This window comes from Entelurus aequoreus, linkage group LG20, assembly GCF_033978785.1.
Source record: "Entelurus aequoreus isolate RoL-2023_Sb linkage group LG20, RoL_Eaeq_v1.1, whole genome shotgun sequence".
Taxonomy (NCBI): domain Eukaryota; kingdom Metazoa; phylum Chordata; class Actinopteri; order Syngnathiformes; family Syngnathidae; genus Entelurus; species Entelurus aequoreus.
The window spans coordinates 19337862-19362068 of record NC_084750.1 but is presented as its reverse complement, the minus strand read 5'-3'; the positions used below and the strand labels follow the sequence as shown (position 1 = coordinate 19362068).

General features: G+C 38.2%; 1 protein-coding gene across 2 annotated transcripts; it reads left to right on the top strand.

The window, feature by feature from the left end:
* The first annotated feature begins 3355 nt into the window (after positions 1-3355).
* On the top strand, positions 3356-24134 carry zc3h12ab (zinc finger CCCH-type containing 12Ab). Of its 2 annotated transcripts, none has more exons than XM_062028849.1 (6): positions 3356-3618; positions 7584-8062; positions 13563-13702; positions 16938-17172; positions 21247-21347; positions 22897-24134. In XM_062028849.1, the coding sequence occupies exons 2-6, from the start codon at positions 7713-7715 to the stop codon at positions 23652-23654; spliced, it is 1584 nt and encodes a 527-aa protein (XP_061884833.1). In that variant the 5' UTR covers positions 3356-3618; positions 7584-7712; the 3' UTR covers positions 23655-24134. The 2 variants fall into 2 exon arrangements, with proteins under 2 accessions (XP_061884833.1, XP_061884834.1); XM_062028850.1 differs by having other exon boundaries at positions 7409-8062.
* The last annotated feature ends 73 nt before the right edge of the window (positions 24135-24207 follow it).

The following is a 24207-nucleotide window of genomic DNA, read 5'->3' as shown; positions in this document are numbered from 1 at the left end:
GTTTTGTGGTCTGTAACATTATTTAAGTGGCCCGCCACATCTTTAATGTGGAATTCTACATAATTTAATGTTGTTTTGTGGTCTGTAACATTATTTAAGTGGCCCGCCACATCTTTAATGTGGAATTCCACATAATTTAATGTTGTTTTGTGGTCTGTAACATTATTTAAGTGGCCCGCCACATCTTTAATGTGGAATTCCACATAATTTAATGTTGTTTTGTGGTCTGTAACATTATTTAAGTGGCCTGCCACATCTTTAATGTGGAATTCCACATAATTTAATGTTGTTTTGTGGTCTGTAACATTATTTAAGTGGCCCGCCACATCTTTAATATGTAATTCCACATAATTTAATGTTGTTTTGTGGTCTGTAACATTATTTAAGTGGCCCGCCACATCTTTAATGTGGAATTTCACATACTTTAATGTTGTTTTGTGGTCTGTAACATTATTTAAGTGGCCCGCCACATCTTTAATGTGGCCGCGATATCATTTTTTTCGGTCCACCACATCGTCTAATGTGGCCCGCTATGTTGTTTTACTATATGTGATTTGCCACATTGTTTACCACATTATTTCATGTGGTCCGCCAGATCCTTAAAGTGGCCCGTAGGTCATTTTAGGTTGTCTGCCGCATCGTTTTGTATGAGCTGCCACATCGTTTTATGTGGCCCGCCACATCTTTAATGTGGAATTCCACATAATTTAATGTTGTTTTGTGGTCTGTAACATTATTTAAGTGGCCCGCCACATCTTTAATGGGGAATTCCACATAATTTAATGTTGTTTTGTGGTCTGTAACATTATTTAAGTAGCCCGCCACATCTTTAATGTGGAATTCTACATAATTTAATGTTGTTTTGTGGTCTGTAACATTATTTAAGTGGCCCGCCACATCTTTAATGTGGAATTTCACATAATTTAATTTTGTTATGTGGTCTGTAACTATATTTAAGTGGCCCGCCACATCTTTAATGTGGCCGCGATGTCATTTTTTTTGGTCCACCACATCGCTTAAGTGCCCCTACGTTGTTTTACTATATGTGATTTGCCACATTGTTTTATGTGGCCCACCACATTATTTTGTGTGATCCGCCTCATTATTTTACGTGGCCTGTCACATCATTTTATTTGGTCTTCCGCCACGTCGTTTTATTCGTCTATGCGGTTCGTCGTATTAATTTAAGTGGCCTGCTATGTCATTTTATGTGAACCGCCACATTATTTAACGTGGTCCACCTCATCATTTTAGCTGAACATCATTTTATGTGGCACATCACGTCATTTTATGTAGTCTGCCACTTTATTTTTTGTGGTCTGCTACGTTCCTTTATGTGGTTCACAACGTCGCCATTTTATGTGGTCCCCTACATGATTATAGTGGCCTGCATGTCATTTTATGTGTTCCGCCAAATCCTTAAAGTGGCCCGTCACGTCACGTCATATCATGTGGCCCATGGGTGATTTTTTGTGGCCCACTGCCTCGTTTTATATGAGCTGCCACATTGTTTTATGTGGCCCGCCACATCATTTAATGTGGAATTCCACATAACTGAATGTTATTTTTGTGGTCTGCAACATTATTTAAGTGGCGCCCGCCATATCATTTTTTTCGGTCCGCCACATTGTTTAATGTGGCCCTCTACGTTGTTTTACTATGTGATTTGCCACATTGTTGTATGTGTGGCCCACCACATTATTTTTTGTGGTCCGCCACATTGTTAAAAGTGGTCCACCACATCATTTTATATGATCCGCCTCCTTATTTTACGTGGCCTGTCACGTCATTTTATGTGGTCCGCCACGTCGTTTTATTCTTCTGTGTGGTCTGCCGTATTATTTTATGTGGCCCGCTATGTCATTTTATGTGGTCCACCACGTCATTTTATGTAGTCTGCCACGTTATTTTTTGTGGTCCGCTACGTCGCTTTATGTGGTTCACCACCTCGTCATTTTATGTGGTCCCCTACATTATTTAAAGTGGACCGCCATATCGTTTTATGTGGTCTGCCACATTATTTTGCTTTATGTGGTCCGCCACGTCGTTTTATTGTTATATGTGTTTGGCCTAATTATTTGATGTGGCCCACTACCCCGAGTTATGTTGTTTTTCCACATTGTTTTGAATGGCCTGCAAAAGGCTTGAAATAACAAAGCCCTTTCTGGCTAAATGTATTTGCTCTTTCAATTTTGACAGAGAAATGTTTTGCATGCGATTGCATATGTTCTACACTTTTTTATTCACAAGATGTGTAAAGCATTTTTTTCTTTGGCATCAAAAATAAATACTTAAATATCTGCTTTTCACCTTGACTTACCATTTCAAAGCAAATGATCCATCAATGTGAAAAGAGTTGCCTATGCAAATGATGTAACAAGGCTATTAAACGTTTACATTCATATATATTCACCGTTGCAAGCGGCCCCCTGAGTGCAGCCATGATTGCGATGTGGCCCTCAATAAAATGAGCTTAAAACACCTGGTCTAACATTATATATATAAATAGGAATGAGTTTTGACATGATGTGATACAGCATAGGGAATATTTGTTTCAGATATGCTTAACGAATTACTTGAGGTAACATCACATGGTCACATTTGTGCAATTGAACACGTCTGCAAAGGCTTAGGAAGAAGCAGTGTTTATTTAATCCTACCCTTTCTCCATTATCTATTACATCAACCCCTCATTTTTGTTAATTGCTTGCAGACATGTCCGCAATAAATGAATTCCCATTAAGTAGCCATCCATTCATTTTCTACCGCTTGTCCCGTTCAAATATTTTCACAACTTGAGCATGAAACTGTATTTACGATCTTCTAAATACTGTAGATTGTTCAACATGATCTCTATTTCCAATTGTTAGACATTTTTATGCTTGAAAATGCTTAATTTAGGACAAAAATGTTGTAGAATATGCTTAAAAGAATCTGCGACGTGGTGAAATATTCTATATTATTTTTTTATAATGATATATTTTGTGGTGTGGGATGACTGTACTGATAAATCACTCACACTTTAACTTTAAACTCTTCATGTCCTTGTTGTCATTTGAATTGAGTTCACTTCCTGTATAAAGAATTAGAGTAAGGTGTTTTTTTTATCAAGAGGTTTAATAACATAAATTTAAAAAAATACAGGCAGCAAGGCATATGGATATGGATAAATATTAAAGGGAGACCTTTTATAAGAGTCACAATGTAGGAATACATTGTTAATTTCTGAGTATAAACATGTAAAAACTGCAGTTTAAATTTTGAATGAAGTTGAACAAGTTGTTAGTAATTTCTGGATATTAGTCAATGAGTAAAATTACATACACAAATGTAGTATATCACCAAACTGCGTCCGTAGAATCTTGATAGTTTTATTTTGAAAGTATGTGCGAAGTACAGTAGAGAAAATATGACATGCAGTTCTCATTTTTACCCGCTAGATAGCAGCACAGAGCAGACAAACACGTCAGGCGACAGGTTTGTGACTACGGAAGCCGCCGCAACCCAAAAGAGGTCAAATCGCCTAACAAGGTGCATGCCACTTCAGTCTTAAACAAGAACACAATTATGGAGTCGACAAAGTGTACACGCTTTTGAATGTTTGTCGGGACTTACAAGGTAGGTCTGTTTTTCAACGAGTTGACGTGAAGGCGACGACTTTTTTCAAATGAAGTGATAGTTAAGAAAAAGAAATGGCATCTTGACAATTGTCAGACATTGGAACGCGTATTTGTGTATAAAATGTCCTTCTCTAACGCCGCTGTAGGTTTGTGTAAAAATCTCCGACAAAATGAAGTAAAGTGGCCCTTCATTCAGTTTCCCACATGAGTTGTGGAGTTGCCGCTCTTTGGTACAGAGCCAGACGTGTACGTACAGAGCCTCGGCGGTCACTTTATTAGGTATACCGTACGGCTGCTAGCCTATCACATTCGCTGTCGAAAAGTTTGTTTAAACCTAATAGTTCATTTTTTAGACACGACTGTGGTTGTACTTTACGACACTATAAAAATAGGCGTGGCGTTTTTTTGCTTTGTCGTGCTGCAGACTAAGGTAACTACAGTACAAATTACAGTATCTATCATTCTATTGAAAACTATTTATTGGCAGCCATTATGTAATTACTCAGAAATGCAGTGCATCAAAACAATAATATTACATAAAAGAAATGGTATTTATGTCTCTTGGAAGGACAAAATTGCGACCCATAAAAAAAGGGCTACTGAGCATGCGCACTTATGCCGCATCAACGCTAAAGGTTTTATTTTTTTGTGATTAATCGAGTTATTTTGTCAGTTTTCACAGCCTAATAAAAAGTGAAAATAAAACAAAAAGTCATAATAAAAATGTGGTCTACATTAATATCCTACCTGGTAACCTATTTACATACCACAACAATTAACCAGAAAAGTGGATAAAAATAAATAAATGAAAACAAAAGTAAAACTAATGTACTTGACTCATTTTCTAGTCTCGTTGCCAGCCGGGTGACAATATATCTGCACGAGCATAAAAAAAAGAAGAAGAAAAAAAAGTTTAAAAAGTTACCGGTAATCCAAATGCTGTTTTCTTTGTCCCTTACTTATTTTCTAGTCTAGTTGCCAGCCGGGTGACGATATAGCTGCATGAGCATAAAAAACGGAATAAATAAATACAAATGATTAAAAGGCAAAATAATTTAAAAAATGAATCCAAATGCTGTTGTCTTTGTCCTTTACTTATTTTCTAGTCTAGTTGCCAGCCCGGTGACGATATATCTGCACAAGCATTAAAAAAACGGAATAAAAAAAAAAAAAAAAAATTTAAAAAGTTAATTCAAATGCTGTTTTCTTTGACCCTGACTCATTTTCTAGTCCAGTTGCCAGCCTATTGACGATATATCTGCATGAGCATTAAACACGAAATAAATAATTAAAAGTTAAAATAATTAAAAAAGTTAATTCAAATGCTGTTTTCTTTGTCACTGACTCATTTTCTAGTCTAGCTGCCAGCCGGGTGACGATATATCTGCATGAGCATAAAAAGCATGAGCATAAAAAACGGAATAAATAAATACAATTGATTAAAAGTTAAAATAATTTAAAAAATTAATCCAAATGCTGTTGTCTTTGTCCCTGACTTATTTTGTAGTCTAGTTGCCAGCCGGGTGACGATATATCTGCAAGAGCATAAAAAAAACGGAATAAAAAAAAAATAATAATAATTTAAAAAGTTAATCCAAATGCTGTTTTCTTTGACCCTGACTCATTTTGTAGTCTAGTTGGCAGCCTATTGACGATATATCTGCATGAGCATTAAACACGAAATAAATAATTAAAAGTTAAAATAATTAAAAAAGTTAATTCAAATGCTGTTTTCTTTGTCACTGACCCCTTTTTCTAGTCTAGTTGCCAGCCTATTGACGATATATCTGCACGAGCATAAAAAAACGGAATAAATAAATACAAAAATAATTAAAAGTTAAAATAATTTAAAAAAATAATCCAAATGCTGTTTTCTTTGTCCCTGACTTATTTTCTAGTCTAGTTGCCAGCCGGGTGACGATATATCTGCATGAGCATAAAAAAACAGAATAAATATACAAAAATAATTAAAAAATGTAATTCAAATGCTGTTTTCTTTGTCCCTGACTTATTTTCTAGTCTAGCTGCCAGCCGGGTGACGATATATCTGCACGAGCATAAAAAAACGGAATAATAAAAATAAAAAAAATTTAAAAAGTTATTCCAAATGCTGTTTTCTTTGTGCCTGACTCTTTTTCTAGTCTAATTGCCAGCCTATTGACGATATTTCTGCATGAGTATAAAACACGAAATAAATAATTAAAAGTTAAAATAATTTAAAAAGTTAATCCAAATGCTGTTTTCTTTGTCCCTGACTCATTTTCTAGTCTAGCTGCCAGCCGGGTGACGATATATCTGCACGAGCATAAAAAAACGGAATAATAAAAATAAAAAAAATTAAAAAAGTTATTCCAAATGCTGTTTTCTTTGTGCCTGACTCTTTTTCTAGTCTAATTGCCAGCCTATTGACGATATTTCTGCATGAGTATAAAACACGAAATAAATAATTAAAAGTTAAAATAATTTAAAAAGTTAATCCAAATGCTGTTTTCTTTGTCCTTGACTCATTTTCTAGTCTAGCTGCCAGCCGGGTGACGATATATCTGCACGAGCATAAAAAAACGGAATAATAAAAATAAAAAAAATTTAAAAAGTTATTCCAAATGCTGTTTTCTTTGTGCCTGACTCTTTTTCTAGTCTAATTGCCAGCCTATTGACGATATTTCTGCATGAGTATAAAACACAAAATAAATAATTAAAAGTTAAAATAATTTAAAAAGTTAATCCAAATGCTGTTTTCTTTGTCCCTGACTCATTTTCTAGTCTAGTTGCCAGCCGGGTGACGATATATCTGCACGAGCATAAAAAAAACGGAATAAATAAATACAAAAATAATTAAAAGTTACAATAATTTAAAAAAATAATCCAAATGCTGTTTTCTTAGTCCCTGACTTATTTTCTAGTCTAGTTGCCAGCCGGGTGACGATATATCTGCACGAGCATAAAAAAACAGAATAAATATACAAAAATAATTAAAAAATTTAATTCAAATGCTGTTTTCTTTGTCCCTGACTTATTTTCTAGTCTAGCTGCCAGCCGGGTGACGATATATCTGTACAAGCATAAAAAAACGGAATAATAAAAATAAAAAAAATTTAAAAAGTTATTCCAAATGCTGTTTTCTTTGTGCCTGACTCTTTTTCTAGTCTAGTTGCCAGCCTATTGGCGATATATCTGCATGAGCATAAAACACGAAATAAATAATTAAAAGTTAAAATAATTTAAAAAGTTAATCCAAATGCCGTTTTCTTTGTCCCTGACTCATTTTCTAGTCTAGTTGCCAGCCGGGTGATGATATATCTGCATGGGCATAAAAAAACGGAATAAATTAAAAAAAAAAAAGTTATTCCAAATGCTGTTTTCTTTGTCCCTGACTCTTTTTCTAGTCTAGTTGCCAGCCTACTGACAATATAGCTGCATGAGCATAAAAAAACGGAATAAATAAATACAAAAATAATTAAAAGTTCAAATAATAAAATAAAAAAATCCAAATGCTGTTTTCTTTGTCCCTGACTCATTTTCTAGTCTAGTTGCCAGCCGAGTGACACAAGATCTGCATGAGCATAAAAAACTGAATCAATAATTAAAAGTTAAAGTAATTAAAAAAAGTAATCCAAAAATGCTGTTTTCTTTGTCCTTGACTCATTTTCTAGTCTAGTTGCCAGCCGGGTGATGATATATCTGCATGAGCATACAATCGGAATAAATAAATACAAATAATTTAAAGTTAAAGTAATTTAAAAAGTTAATCCAAATGCTGTTTTCTTTGTCCCTGATTCATTTTCTAGTCTAGTTGCCAGCCGCTTGATGCAAGATCTGCATGTGCATGAAAAAAGCGTCTCTCTAACGAACGGCTTGCAACTGTGAATTTCCTTGAAAGAGCCGTTCCAAAGACTGGACTCGTTTGCAAATGACACATCTCTGTTAAATTCACTGACAATGTTCTGGCGTGGCCCCAAACAGGAAGAGGCTGCACTCAGAAAGAGAGGATGAACTTGTCAAGTACACATTTGTGGACTCCCATCCCCAGCACAAACAGTCCGAAGACTGAGTCCTCCTGGATGGATCTCAACCCGTCTCGCCTGTGACAGAATGGAGACCGCAGGCGGAACGCGTCCTCCAGATGAGCCGGACGAGGCCCAGCTGGACTTCTTCCATAAGCTGGGATACTCCACGGCGCAGGTCACGGCCGTGCTGAAGAAGTTCGGCCCCGGCGTGGACACCGACAAAGTCCTGGGCGAGCTGGTTCGGATGAGGGCCGACCTGCTGGCCGAGCGGGCGCCCGTGACCACCGTGTCTGTCCTGGTCACCAAAGGGGGCGGCCGGTACGCGGAACCCACCGTGATGCTGCCGCTTGCGTCTTCTCCGAGCCAAGAGGAGGGCGGTGAGGATGAAGACGCGCTGAGGAATATTGTCATAGATGGGAGTAACGTGGCCATGAGGTGAGAAACTTACTTCTTTACTCATAACTTCAGTGTTCTTGGACACAACCCAAACAAACCCTTTAGAACCACTCCAGGTGTGGGTGGTATCTATATTGCAGACTCCTGCGAGAACCATATAAATGACATATTATTTGGGATATAAATGATAATAGAACCATCGCAAAACAAAGGCTCCTAATTTGGCTGCTGACATGTGGTAACATGTTGCATCCTTTTTAATAGTATTATTTTGTCAAAACGACTACTATATATTAGGGGTGTAATGGTTCACAAAAATGTCGGTTCGGTACGTACCTCGGTTTAGAGGTCACGGTTCGGTTCATTTTCGGTACAGAATGAAAAAAACAAAATATACATTTTTGGCTTATTTATTTACCAAATTTGCAAAATCTTCCACTAAAATTATTTTTCTTAGTGGATTATTTGATGTGAAGTAATGGGAACCTTGGATAGGTCAATAATTCATAATAACATTGATTTTGATTCAATATTATGTTTTGAGCAATGACAGTTTTTGAAAGAAAAAAAAACAGCTTTGTTTTATTAGTCAACATTGCAACTTTTTCTAAATTACATTTAACCTTTAAGCTTTTTTATTTCACTTTTGTTATGTTTTTTTTATTTTAATAGTTTTTTTAGAATGTGCCGTGGGCCTTTAAAACATTAGCTGTGGGCCGCAAATGGCCTCCGGGGCACAGTTTTGACACCCCTGCTATAGATAATAAAAAATTCAATGTGATAAATCTATGGATAAAAAGCAGAGCCTGACAACGCGTGCGCGTTTATCATAACTCTCTCGCTCTGCTGCGTGCACAATTTGTTTTGTTTTTAACCCCTTCTTAACCCTGAACGTACATTGAAAATGCACGCAACTCTAATTCAAAATGCCGGACATTTGAGGCATTTAAGAAACTCCGCCCTGACAGCTCCGCAAAAGAGGACATGTCCGGTGAAAAGAGGACGTATGGTCAGTCTATCCTAGCCCGTTAGCTGCTAGCATGCCGTGTGTTGTGCCTCGGTGTGCATTGTTTACACAACGTGTGTTACGCTACTTATTATGTCCGTGTGGAAACTCGTTCGGTACACTTCCAAACCGAAACCCCCGTACCGAAAAGGTTCACTACAAGTACACATACTGTTACACCCCTATTATATATACAGGTAAAAGTTTAAAAAAATATATTGTCGTGCAAAAGTCCATTCATGTCAGCAATTGAACTTCAAATGTGAAACTAATATGTGATGTAAACATGCACTTTTTTTTAGTTTTCTTTTATTGAACAATGTACATACAAACATATATTCCCAATGTACATAAAAACCAAGGCACTTTCAACAAATCTCAACAATTTCAAACATCCATCAGGTTGAGCAAATACTGTCTTTCGCAAAACATGTAAAGGAAAGAAAACTAAAGCAAATGTTTACAAACTGAAGGTTTAATTCCTTGGAGACAGGAGGACTTTTAGGGGGAAAAAACAAAGGATTTAAATGAGTAGTAGATAATACTCTTTGTCTGTGTTTAGTTATTTTACAAATAACATTGATGGCATGTTCGCAAGGCTAACAAGTTGCCGTCTGTTAAAGGTGATGCTCTCCACTACCTTTAATATTGGTGGTGTGGGATTAAACTTTAACTTTTTGGTGTAGCTGTACACTTATAATCGCTGTGTTTGGGTACACCTGGGGCCTGGTTTAGACTAAACAAGTGTACCGTATTTTTCGGATTATAAATCACAGTTTTTTTCGTAGTTTGGCCGGGCGGTGCGATTTATACTCCGGAGCGATTTATGTGTGAAATTATTAACACATTACCGTAAAATATCAAATGATATTATTTATCTCATTCCCGTAAGAGACGAGGCGAAAGTCAGCAATCGTCACACACACGTCAACCAATAGAAATTATGCGGGGGCGGGTCATGGCACAAGTGCATTGTGGGTCATGGTGACGGTGTATTGTGAAAAAAAAAGATGCTACATGCTACTACGTCCGTACCTAGGAAAATGGATAATTTCAACATTGGCGGTAACTTATAAAAACTGAGAAGGGCTGAACAAAAATGGCACCGAAAAGGAAATCATATACTGCAGATGACAAACTGGACGTAGTGAAATATGCAGAAGAGAACGGGAATCGAGCAGCAGAAAGAAAGGATACCAGAAGCGACACAGAGGAAGAAGATTTCATGGGATTTAGCGATCGGGAGTGACAGATTGTTTGGTAAACGTATAGCATGTTCTATATGTTATAGTTATTAGAATGACTCTTACCATAATATGTTACGTTAACATACCAGGCACGTTCTCAGTTGGTTATTTATGCCTCATATAACGTACACTTATTCAGCCTGTTGTTCACTATTCTTTATTTATTTTAAATTGCCTTTCAAATGTCTATTCTTGGTGTTGGCTTTTATCAAATACATTTCCCAAAAATGCGATTTATACTCGAGTGCGACGTATATATATGTTTTTTTCCTTCTTTATTATGCATTTTCGGCCGGTGCGCCTTATACTCCGGAGCGATTTATAATCCGAAAAATATGGTATGTAATAAAATAGGTTAAGGAACTAGTTTAAATATTGTGTTGAGTTCAGTTTCAGTTTATTTGGAACATGCATACGATAGATACAATGTAATGCATCACATATTTCCAGTTGTTTCATTACAGTTGTTTTCATACCATTGCAATTTTATCCCATTTCCTTGTTCTCTGTAACAGAACAGTGAATAAATAAATAATATACCATATTAAGTAAACAAATATTAAATACATTAATAATCTTTTTCTCAAAAGAAAAAAAAAGGGTTTGAGATGTTCATCATAATTGTTCTTCTTTGTACTTTGTGAACACTTGTAGTTTGAACAGTCTCTTAAACTGAATCATATTGGTGCTTTGTTTGATTGATTTACTTAATCCATTCCATAATTTAATTCCACATACGTATATGCTAAAGGTTTTAAGTGTGTACGTGCATACAAATGTTTTAAATTACATTTTTCTCTAAGATTATATCCCTTTTTTGTTGAGAAGAATTGTTAAAGTGTTGATATTGTTCAACTGTTAATAGCACATAAATACAAGTACAATTAATACGCGTGATCCGTATTAGTATCAGCCGATCACACTCATGGATGATCACTATCGGAATGGGCAGCATTAAGCCCCGATTAGAACATCCCTACACAAGATGGTACATACAATATAGCTGTACTGTATGTGCATTAGCCTACAGGGAGACTGAATTGAGGAAGGTAAACAACACTGCGACATCATTTGCATATACAGTAGCTTAGGAATGATGACGGAACGTGCCCTTTTTTCCCCATTGGGTGGAGATTCACACACAGCGCGTAAAAAGGTGAAGTTCAATGTTAGTTTATGCGCGCCCTTGTGGTTCCTGCCAGGCATGTCTGTGCAGGCATGTGAAAAGATTAGGTGCATTATGCAAATCTTTTTTTTTTTTTTCGTGAAAAGTGGATGTAACCAGCCGGACTGCATTTTACTGTTTGTGTGATGAGCAATAGGCTACCTTTTTTGTGCTGACTATCTATGATCATGAATGTCCAAATACGAGTTAACTATTGATGTCGGTTATGGCGACCCCAATGAGAGCAAATGAAATAAAAACAGAATACAATTAATTGCTAATCCTTTTCAACTTATATTCAGTTGAATAGACTGCAAAGACAAGATATTTAATGTTCAAACTGAGAAACTAAATTTTTTTTTTGCAAATGATCATTAACTTAGAATTTAATGGCAGCAACACATTGCAAAAAAAGTTGTCACAGGGGCATTTTTACCACTGTGTTACATGGCCTTTCCTTTTAAAAACACTCAGTAAACGTTTGGGAACTGAGGAGACACATTTTTGAAGCTTTTCAGGTGGAATTCTTTCCCATTCTTTCTTGATGTACAGCTTAAGTTGTTCAACAGTCCGGGGTCTCCGTTGTGGTATTTTAGGCTTCATAATGCGCCACACATTTTCAATGGGAGACAGGTCTGGACTACAGGCAGGCCAGTCTAGTACCCGCACTCTTTTACTATGAAGCCACACTGTTGTAACACGTGCCTTGGCATTGTCTTCCTGAAATAAGCAGGGGCGTCCATGATAATGTTGCTTGGATGGCAACATATGTTGCTCCAACCCCTGTATGTACCTTTCAGCAATAATGGTGCCTTCACAGATGTGTGAGTTACCCATGCCTTGGGCACTAATTACACCCCCATACCATCACAGATGCTGGCTTTTGAACTTTGCGCCTATAACAATCCGGATGGTTCTTTTCCTCTTTGTTCCGGAGGACACAACGTCCACAGTTTCCAAAAACAATTTGAAATGTGGACTTGTCAGACCACAGAACACTTTTGGGGCGGTATAGCTCGGTTGGTAGAGCGGCCGTGCCAGCAACTTGAGGGTTGCAGGTTCGATCCCCGCTTCCGCCATCCTAGTCACTGCCGTTGTGTCCTTGGGCAAGACACTTTACCCACCTGCTCCCAGTGCCACCCACACTGGTTTGAATGTAACTTAGATATTGGGTTTCACTATGTAAAGCGCTTTGAGTCACTTGAGAAAAAGCGCTATATAAATGTAATTCACTTCACTTCACTTCACTTTCCACTTTGTATCAGTCCATCTTAGATGAGCTCGGGCCCCGCGAAGCCGGCGGCGTTTCTGGGTGTTGTTGATAAATGGCTTTCGCTTTGCATAGGAGAGTTTTAACTTGCACTTACAAATGTCACGACAAACTGTAGTTACTGACAGTGGTTTTCTGAAGTGTTCCTGAGCCCATGTGGTGATATCCTTCACACACGGATGTCGCTTTTTGATGCAGTACCGCCTGAGGGATTGAAGATCCGTAATATCATCGCTTACGTGCAGTGATTTCTCCAGATTCTCTGAACCTTTTGAGGATATTACGGACCGTAGATGGTGAAATCCCTAAATTCCTTGCAATAGCTCAGTGATAAATGTTGTTTTAACTGTTCGAAAATTTGCTCCCGCATTTGTTGACAAAGTGGTGACCCTCGCCCCATCCTTGTTTGTGAATGACTGAGCATTTCATGGAAGCTGCTTTTATACCCAATCATGGCACCCACCTGTTCCCAATTAGCCTGTTCACCTGTGGGATGTTCCAAATATGTGTTTGATGGGCATTCCTCAACTTTCTCAGTCTTTTTTGCCACTTGTGCCAGCTTTTTTGAAACATGTTGCAGGCCTCAAATTCCAAATTAGCTAATATTTGTAGAAAATAACGTTTTCCAGTTGGAACGTTAAATATCTTGTCTTTGCAGTCTATTCAATTAAATATAGGTTGAAAATTATTTGCAAATCATTGTATTCTGTTTTTATTTACACAACGTGCCAACCTCACTGGTTTTGTGGTTTGTATTTTATACAATGGGTGTTACCTGTGCTGGTTTCACCGTAATGTGTATGACGTGTCTGATCTACCTGCTATTGTTTGTGTTTGCAAACATCACGTAGCCATGGAAACAAGAAAGTGTTCTCTTGCTTGGGAATCCAGTTGGCCGTGGACTTCTTCCTGCACCAAGGCCACACCAACGTCACTGTGTTTGTTCCCTCGTGGAGGAAAGAGCAGCCCAGGCCAGATGTTCCAATCTCAGGTACACCCATAACTGTATCTCAACCCTTTATTGTTTGGACGGCACAACTCTCGTGGCTTTATTCCGCAATTTATGAAATCCGTGAAATCGGGCATTTTCAAGGTGCAACAACCATACAAAAAAAAGCCAGCAAAATATTTAAAGGACTGATATTATAGGTTACTTGCTACTAGGGCTGCAACGAACGATTATTTTGATAGTCGATTAGTCAACGATTATCTTCACGATTAGTCGAGTACCGGTAATCAGATAATAAAGCGTACACATATTTAATGGATCTAATTTTTTCACGTTGTTATTTTAGGCATGTGCTTACGAACAACAAAGATGACTCTTTCATTCATTAATATTTATTTCTTACTGTAACTGTGCTGCTCATTCAGCTCTTACAACAATTAAAATGACTAATAAAATGTATTATTAGAGCACAATTCGTACGCAAGGCAATTAGAAGTGTTTTACAGATGCGTTAAATAAAAAGGCAAATGAAATCAGGAATAAAAATAAAATCCTCTTAAAATAATTACGTTATAAATTTAATTAATTCAATTCAAATCAAGCAAAAATGCAAAATAGAAAGTAGAAAACACATTAAAAAGGTTCATATAAAATACAATTTAAAAAAAAATACAATACAGTTCCTTGCGCTCAAATATTGTGACTTCACCACATTCATTTTTTGGGATATACACTACCGTTCAAAAGTTTGGGGTCACATTGAAATGTCCTTATTTTTGAAGGAAAAGCACTGTACTTTTCAAAGAAGATAACTTTAAACTAGTCTTAACTTTAAAGAAATACACTCTATACATTGCTAATGTGGTAAATGACTATTCTAGCTGCAAATGTCTGGTTTTTGGTGCAATATCTAAGTATAGAGGCCCATTTCCAGCAACTATCACTCCAGTGTTCTAATGGTACAATGTGTTTGCTCATTGGCTCAGAAGGCTAATTGATGATTAGAAAACCCTTGTGCAATCATGTTCACACATCTGAAGACAGTTTAACTCGTTACAGAAGCTACAAAACTGACCTTCCTTTGAGCAGATTGAGTTTCTGGAGCATCACATTTGTGGGGTCAATTAAACGCTCAAAATGGCCAGAAAAAGAGAACTTTCGTCCGAAACTCGACAGTCTATTCTTGTTCTTAGAAATGAAGATTATTCCACAAAATTGTTTGGGTGACCCCAAACTTTTGAACGGTAGTGTATGCATCTTTTCAAAGCATATTCTACAAATTTTTTTAGTCCTAAATTAAGCATGTTCAAGAATATTGCACTTTAAATATCGCGGCTCTACCACATCGCAGATGGTTTTGTATAGGTTCTCTTTTTTAAAGCATATTCTACGGTTTTTTAGTCCTAAATTAAGCATGTGCAAGCATATTGCAATACAAATATCGCGGATCCACCACATTTTCTTTTTTAAAGCATATCATACAATTTTTTGTTCCAAAATTACGCATGACAATGGCTAATTTAGGGCTAAAAATATCAATACTGCAGTAGCATTGACCACTAGAGGAGACACTGTTCAGTATCGTGGCCACTGATTGGCTCAGTCTCAGGCGACTTTATTAAAAGAGTGTGACAAAAGGGTTTCATGTCCAGAGGGCTCTCATAATGTTGACAAATTGATTTAGAACAGGAGTGTCAAACTGGTTTTCATTGAGGACCACATCGCAGTTATGGCTGCCCTCAGAGGGCCGATTTTAACAATGACTTATATATACAGTATATATAATATAATAATATATATAGTACAATATTTTTTTTTTTACATAAGCTGCAAAAAAAAAAATACTTTAAAAACTTGCAGCTCAGTCATCAGAATGTTACAGTAAAAGTAGTGTTTTTTTTACAGCATATAAAAAAATGTAAAAAGGGACAAGCGGTAGAAAATGGATGGATGGATGGATTTTAACCGTAAAAATCTTGTTGTTTTAATGTGTTTTTTAATGTTTTTTAATGTTTTAGTGTCTTACTGTATATGGAAAAAAACAGTACCAAAGTTGATTTCATGGTAAAAAACACAGTCGGTGGAATTTAACCGTAAAATCTATTGTAAATTTTACAGTCTACAATTTGATTGACAATTTTTTTTTGAAATCATAAGTCAAACAGATATTTAAGGAAAGTATTTATCTTTATTTTAACAAAAAATATTTTTGGAATACATGATATTAAAATATATTGATTTTGATAATATTGCATTTTAAAAGATATGCAATTGAATGCAGTACATGATTTTCACTGTTAAAAGGGAAATAAATATATTTAGTAAGAAAAGATTAAGCATTTTATTAACGCATATTATTTCCAGGCTTTCGCGGGCAACATAAAATAATGGCCTTGAGTTTGACACCGGTGATTTAGAAGTTTGTAAAAAGGTTCTTTTATACGCTCAAGCTATGGAAATATCCATCCATCCATCCATTTTCTACCGCTTGTCCCTTTTGGGGTTGCGGGGGGTGCTGGAGCCTATCTCAGCTGCATTCGGGCAGAAGGCGGGGTACACCCTGGACAAGTCGCCACCTCATCACAGGGCCAACACAGACCACATTCACACACTAGGGCCTATTTAGTGTTGCCAATCAACCTATCCCCAGGTGCATGTTTTTTGGAGGTGGGAGGAAGCCGGAGTACCCGGAGGGAACCCACACAGTCACGGGGAGAACATGCAAACTCCACACAGAAAGATCCCGAGCCCGGGATTGAACTCAGGACTACTCAGGACCTTCGTATTGTGAGGCTCATGCACTAACCCCTGTGCCACCGTGCTGTGGAAATATTTTATTCATAATTAGTGATTCCTGAAATGAATGTATCGCGTTCATACCGGGAACCAATTAACAGCAACAAACAAGGGATGACTGTAAACGAATGCAATAAAATGCAGCACCAATTTTTATATTAATCCTGGTGATATTTGTATTTTTGCCTACGGAGTTTTGTGATTTCTAAAAGGAGTTAATATTTTAAGACAATTTTAATGTTATTACTAAACTTTGTTCATAAAAAAAACTGAATAAGAGGAGATATTCTCTTCAGACGAGTGGTTATTGTCCATATATTTTTTGGACTTGTATTTAATCAACCTTGGTTATAAAAGGATGGTAATTGTTGCTAATTTGGAATTACTTAACACCTTTAAAATGTAATTAATTCATGTAATTTAACAAATTACTGAACAGCTTTAGATTTTATAGATCACACATATTTTTGTTGTCACACAGATCAGAGGATTTTGGAGGAACTTGAGAAGAAGAAGCACTTGACGTTCACACCGTCGCGCCGCGTGGGGGGCAGGCGGGTGGTCTGCAACGACGACTTTTTCATCGTGAAGATGGCCTACGATGAAGACGGCGTCATCGTGTCCAACGACTTGTACCGCGACCTCAAGGCCGACAAGCCCGAGTGGAAACGTTTCATCGAGGCGAGGCTGCTCATGTACACCTTCGTTAACGACAAGTGAGTCCAAGTAGACACTTCATTAGGTACACCTCGTTGCGTCAATCAGAGTAATAAGCATATAGTTAAAGGCCTACTGAAATGAATTTTTTTTTATTTAAACGGGAATAGCAGATCCATTCTATGTGTCATATTTGATCATTTCGCGATATTGCCATATTTTTGCTGAAAGGATTTAGTAGAGAAAATCGACGATAAAGTTCGCAACTTTTGCTCGCTGATAAAAAAAAGCCTTGCCTGTACCGGAAGTAGCGTGACGTCACAGGAGCTAGTATTCCTCACAATTCCCCTTTGTTTACAATGGAGCGAGAGAGATTCGGAGCGACAAAGCGACGATTACCCCATTAATTTGAGCGAGGATGAAAGATTCGTAGATGAGGAACGTTACAGTGAAGGACTAGAGAGGCAGTGATGGACGTATCTTTTTTCGCTCTGACCGTAACTTAGGTACAAGCTGGCTCATTGGATTCCACACTCTCTCCTTTTTCTATTGTGGATCACGGATTTGTATTTTAAACCACCTCGGATACTATATCCTCTTGAAAATGAGAGTCGAGCACGCGAAATGGACATTTAAAGAGGCTTTTATCCCCACGACAATACATCAGTGACACACTTAGCTACTGAGCTAACGTGATAGCATCGTTCTCAAATGAAGATAGAAACAAAAAAAATAAACCCCTGACTGGAAGGATAGACAGAAGATCAACAATACTATTAAACCATGTACATGTAAATACGCGGTTAAAAATTCTCAGCCTGGTAAGGCTTAACATTGCTGTTGCTAACGACGCTAAGGCTAATTTAGCAACTTAGCAACCGGACCTCACAGAACTATGATAAAAACATTAGCGCTCCACCTACGCCAGCCAGCCCTCATCTTCCCATCAACAGCCGTGCTCACCTGCGTTCCAGCAATCGACGGCGCGACGAAGGACTTCATCCGTGGGTTTGGCGGCAAGCATCGGCTAGGCGTAGTAAGTAGTCCTTGTTGTGTTGCTGTAAGTATTGTACTTAGCCGCTAATACACCGATCGATCCCACCTACAACGTTCTTCTTTGCAGCCTCCATTGTTCATTAAACAAATTGCAAAAGATTCACCAACACAGATGTCCAGAATACTGTGGAATTTTGTCGAAGAAAACAAGAGGTTTTTGTATCGGGTCAGATGGGGTCCAACCACTTCCGTGGATTTTGTGACGTCACGCGCATAAATCATATCCAAAGGAGTTTTTCAACCGGAAGTGTGGCGGGAATTTTAAAAGTCACTTTATAAGTTAACCCGGCCGTATTGGCATGTGTTGCAATGTTAAGATTTCATCATTGATATATAAACTATCAGACTGCGTGGTCGGTAGTAGTGGCTTTCAGTAGGCCTTTAAGCATAATATCTTATATTGATTCATTTTTATTTTTATCTTCAATTGTTCATGGTTTGTAATTTGTACCCTTACTGCACCGACCGTTAACCCTTAAATGCAGGGGTCCCCAACATTTTTTTGTAGGCATTTTTTTTTTTTCAGGGACCAGCTTTCCACTTGTGCCAGATAAATACAGCAAAAATAAGTGCATGATAAATACACAGTGGATAAATAGGAGCCCTGACTTGTTTATTTGCAATGACACTGCCTTTGGCTACAATCTGTCACATTTATATTTTATATGTTCATTAAGGGTTAGTGCGTCTGCCTCACAATACGAAGGTCCTGGGTTCGATCCTGCGCTCGGGAGTTTGCATGTTCTCCCCGTGACTGCGTGGGTTCCCTCCGGGTACTCCGGCTTCCTCCCACCTCCGAAAACATGCACCTGGAGATAGGCTGATTGGCAACACTAAATTGGCCCTAGTGTGTGAATGTAGACTTAGACTTAGACAAACTTTAATGATCCACAAGGGAAATTGTTCAACACAGTAGCTCAGTTACAATGATGGAAAGTGTAAGGATGGAAAGGACAATGCAGGTATAAATAGACTAATATAGCTATCAAAAAATCTAACATTTTTACGAATATATACATAATATGTGTACAGAATAATTTATATACAGATATATTATATTATGTCTATAACATATATACAATATAAACCAATGACCATGTACAATATTACAGTATATATATGACAGCAGCAGCATAAAATAGAGAGTAGGTCCAGCAGGAAATAGAAAATAAACATTATAAACATTATAAATAAAGAGAAGTAGCTAACATGTCAGGTGTCAGGTAATAGGCAGATGTCATCTATTGCTGTATGGCGAGTGATTATACAGCTGGATGGAGTACGGAATGAAGGAGTTCTTGAATCGCACAGTGCGGGAAGGAAGTTGGAGTATGAGCTCCGCTGTGAGTGTGAATGTTGTCTATCTATCTGTGTTGGCCCTGCGATGAGGTGGCGACTTGTCCAGGGTGTACCCCGCCTTCCGCCCGATTGTAGCTGAGATAGGCTCCAGCGCCCCCCGCGACCCCAAAGGGAATAAGCGGTAGAAAATGGATGGACGGATGGATGTTCATTAATGTGCATTGTATCATGTCACAATGTTATAACAAATGGCAACTTCTTATGAGGAGTTTTTTATTGTACATCCATAAACAAGCTTATTGATGTGTCTAGTGCGCAGGTGTCAAACTCAAGGCCCGGGGGCCATATCTGGCCCGCCACATCATTCTATATGGCCCACCAACGCCTGCAAATAATATGTATGATGTATTCTTTCCGTTTTGACAGAAAAAAATACATTTATTGCATGCACTTGCATATATTTTATTCAATAACATCTAATATTGTAACTAGAGACGTCCGATAATATTGGACTGCCGATTTTATCAGCCGACAAATGCTTTAAAATGTAATATCGGAAATTATCGGTATCGGTTTCAAAAAGTAACATTTATGACATTTTGAAACGCCTCTGTACGGAGTGGTACACGGACGTAGGGAGAAGTACAGAGCAGTTGCGTCTCCCAGTCATACTTGCCAACCCTCCCGATTATCCCTGGAGACTCCCGAATTTCAGTGCCCCTCCCGAAAATCTCCCGGGGCAACCATTCTCCCGAATTTCTCCCGATTTCCACCCAGACAACAATATTGGGGGTGTGCCTTAAAGGCACTGCCTTTGCGTGCCGGCCCAATCACATAATATCTACGGCTTTTCACACACACAAGTGAATGCAATGCATACTTGGTCAACAGCCATACAGGTCACACTGAGGGTGACCATATAAACTACTTTAACACTGTTACAAATATGCGCCACACTGTGAACCCACACCAAACAAGAATGACAAACACATTTCGGGAGAACATCCGCACCGTAACACAACATAAACACAACAGAACAAATACCCAGAACCCCCTGCAGCACTAACTCTTCTGGGACGCTACAATATGGGTATAATAATTATTTTTCAAAACAGGTTTCAAAATGTCTTTTTAAAAATAATGCTTAAAAAAATATAAGATGTATTTCATTCCTAAAAATTTTTAAAATTTCAGTTTTTTTTCAATGAAATTTTTTTAAAATGGTAGACGACGTGACTCAGTTGGTAGAGCAACCGTGCCAGCAACCTGAGGGTTACTGGTTCAATCCCCGGCTTCCGCCATCCTAGTCACGTCCGTTGTGTCCTTGAGCAAGACACTTCACCCTTGCTCCTGATGGGTGGTGGTTAGAGCCTTGCATGGCATCAGTGTGTGAATGTGGAAATAGTGTCCAAGTGCTTGGAGTACCTTAAAGGTAGAAAAGCAGATTTACCATCACCATAAAACTATGAATTGTGAATCGATTTTTTTGAGCCCCCTAACATGCAGGCTTTTTTTTCCCAAAAAAAATCTATATATTGTTGTATTGGTTTTCAAAATAAAATATATCAAAGTGGTCCCCGCATCCTTTGAATTTTCAGTATGAGGCCCTCATTGGAAACAGTTTCGACACTTTCTTTAAAAGTCCTAGGTCATCATTTTTTGTGATTAATCGGCTGTATTTGACATCCCAAGGCATATAACAAATCTTACAATATTATGATTATTGTTGTTGTTATTATTTTTTTTATTACTGATTCGATTTTCTCCTCAAAATGCAGGTTCATGGTTCCTGATGATCCACTTGGCCGCCATGGTCCAAACCTTAAGAACTTTCTTCGGAAGTTTCCAAAGACGCAGAAAACCCCTCTATGTCCTTATGGTGAGAGACGTTACCCCGCACACACACACTGTCACTAGCCCTGTGGTGCGCTCACAGGTTGAAATCACAAAACTCCTTTTCAGGGTGGGTGAAACGTTCATACACGTACATACAGGGTTCGTATTACAAAGTGTATTTTTTATTTGGTAAAACAACAAAGTCAAAACGACAACAACGAGCTGAACTGTCCTTTTTTACAGATGCCCTGCTAACACGCACACACACTGTCACTAGCCCTGTGGTGCACTCACAGGCTGAAATCACAAAACTCCTTAACTTTTAAAAGCTACAATGTTGGGAATCGAAATGGTCGGTTAATCTTCTCGGCGTGCGGCGGAAGAAAGGTGGTGGGGGGTGGCAGTGTCGACAACGCTGTGGATAGTTCCTGAATGTTTCAAACCATACATTGCGTTCTTTGGACTATTTTGGAGCTAACAAAAGTAGAAAAATGTTTTTAAAAAAAGTGCACAAAAAAGCCATTAGCACAGTAGCTAACGGCAGCACTGAATGAGCACGGAAAGTGAATGTGCTGCCTGGCACAAAATGGCTGCCCTGCTGGCACACAATAGGGTGGGTGAAACGTTCGTACACTGAGACAGGGTTCGTATTACAAAGCGTATTTTTATTTGGTAAATGGAAAAGTCATGATTATGATATAAAAAGTCATAATTATGAGATAAAAAGTCATGATTATGATATAAAATGTTATGAGATTAAAAAAGTCATGATTTATGATATAAAAAAAGGCATGATTATGATATAAAAAAAAGTCATGGTTATGATATAAACAAAGTCATGGTTATCATATAAAAAAAGTCATGGTTATGATATAAAAAAGTCATAACTATGAAATAAAAAGTAATGATATGATATAAAAAAATGTCATGATTATGATGTAAAAAAGTCACGATTATGATAGAAAAGGAATATGATGTAAAAAAAAAGGAATAATTACGCTATATAAAGTCATGATTATGATTTTTTTTTTAAAAGTCACGATTATGATATTAAAAAAAAGTCATAAATATGATATAAAGTCATGATTATGATTTTAAAAAAGTAATAATTATGTTATAAAAGTCGACATAAGGATATAAGGAAATCTAAATTTTGAGATAAAAAGTCTAAAAATGAGGGAAAAAGTCTGTAAATATTTTTTTTAAGTCATATTTATATCACATATTTTTCATATCCCTTTGCAACATGTCCGAAAAGGAGTAGGAAGAAGCACATCTCATTTAACCCCGCCCCTTTTCCATTTCTTAACATTTACTAACAAATACGTTAAACTGAAATTGAGAGATGAAAGTCATATTTATGACAAAAAAAGTTTAAACTATGAGTTTTTTTATTTTAAAATTAAGACTTATTTCATCATTTTGACTTTTTATCTCAGCCCTGCGATGAGGTGGCAACTTGTCCAGGGTGTACCCACCCCCGCGACCCCAAAAAGGGACAAGCGGTAGAAAATGGATGGATGGAAAAGGAAAAGCTTGCATAGTGAGGGGTTCTTAAATCGAGGTTCCACTGTAGCGTCTGCTCTTTCCAGGAAGGAAGTGTACCTTCGGACTCAAATGTAGGTTCCAGCATCCTGAGCGGGCCAAGCAGTCGACTCTCTTGCTCGCCAACGAACTGCGGGAGAACACAAAGAAGCTCCCCCCGTGCAAATCACTCGACGGCGGCCTGGCTCCCGGCGAGAGCCTCCTGCTCGTAGAAAGCATGGCCAGGAAATTGACTCTGGGTCCTGAGAAGGGGCCTTTGAAGAAAGAACCCCAGGTTAAAGTCTCCCACTGCACAAGTTCTCATAAGCAGCTGGACTCTGGCATAGGTTCTATAGACAGTCCGTATGTAGGAACATCTGGGAGCTACCAGCCTATACATCATGGCTCTGCTCCGATATCTCCATGCCACTGCTGTCCACACGCCGCTTGGAGATCTGTTCATCACATGCCAGCCCGCCACGACATGATGCCTCATTACGCCACCTACGGAGGCCACCCTCTGAGCATGGAGGCCCACAGCCACAGCGATCACTTCCAACACGGCCACCACATGTACTGGACCGACCCGGCCAGGCACGGTGCGCCCGCCCACTCTTTCCCGGGCGCCCACTTGCCAAGGGAGCCTCGTCAGAGGCCGACGTCCAACCCCAACTCGGAGGAGAGAAAGGTCATGCGTAAAAAGCTCCTCGCCATCTATAGCGCGTACTTGGTGGACGCCGCCATGGACATGTTTCCGCATGTGGTGGACCCGCAGATGTTGGTGGCTGAGATCGTCATGATGCAGAGTCACAATAAGATGAGATGAGCTTTGTGTACAGTACTCGCCAAACCTTTGGACACACCTTCTCATTCATGACTACCGTATTTTCCGCACTATAAGGCGCACCTAAAAATCTCCAATTTTCTCAAAAGCTGACAGTGCGCCTTATAATCCGGTGCGCCTTAATATGGACCAATATTGGGCCACAACTACGGGAAGCATAACGTAACCCCAGCCTCTACTGTAGAGTCTATTCTATGCGCCTTATATATGAACAAAGTTTTAAAATAGGCCATTCATTGAAGGTGCACCATATAGTGCGGAAAATACGGTATTTACATTGTGGATTGTCACATCAAAACTATGAATGAACACGTGGAGTTATGTACTTAACAAACAAAAAAGGTGAAATAACGGAAAACATGTTTTTTATTCTAGTTTCTTCAAAATTGCCACCTGATTACTGCTATGCACACTCTTGGCATTCTCTCCATGAGCTTCAAGCACACCTGTGAAGTGAAAACCATTACAGGCGACTACCTCTTAAAGCTCACCGAGAGAATGCCAAGAGTGTGCAAAAAAGTAATCGGAGCAAAGG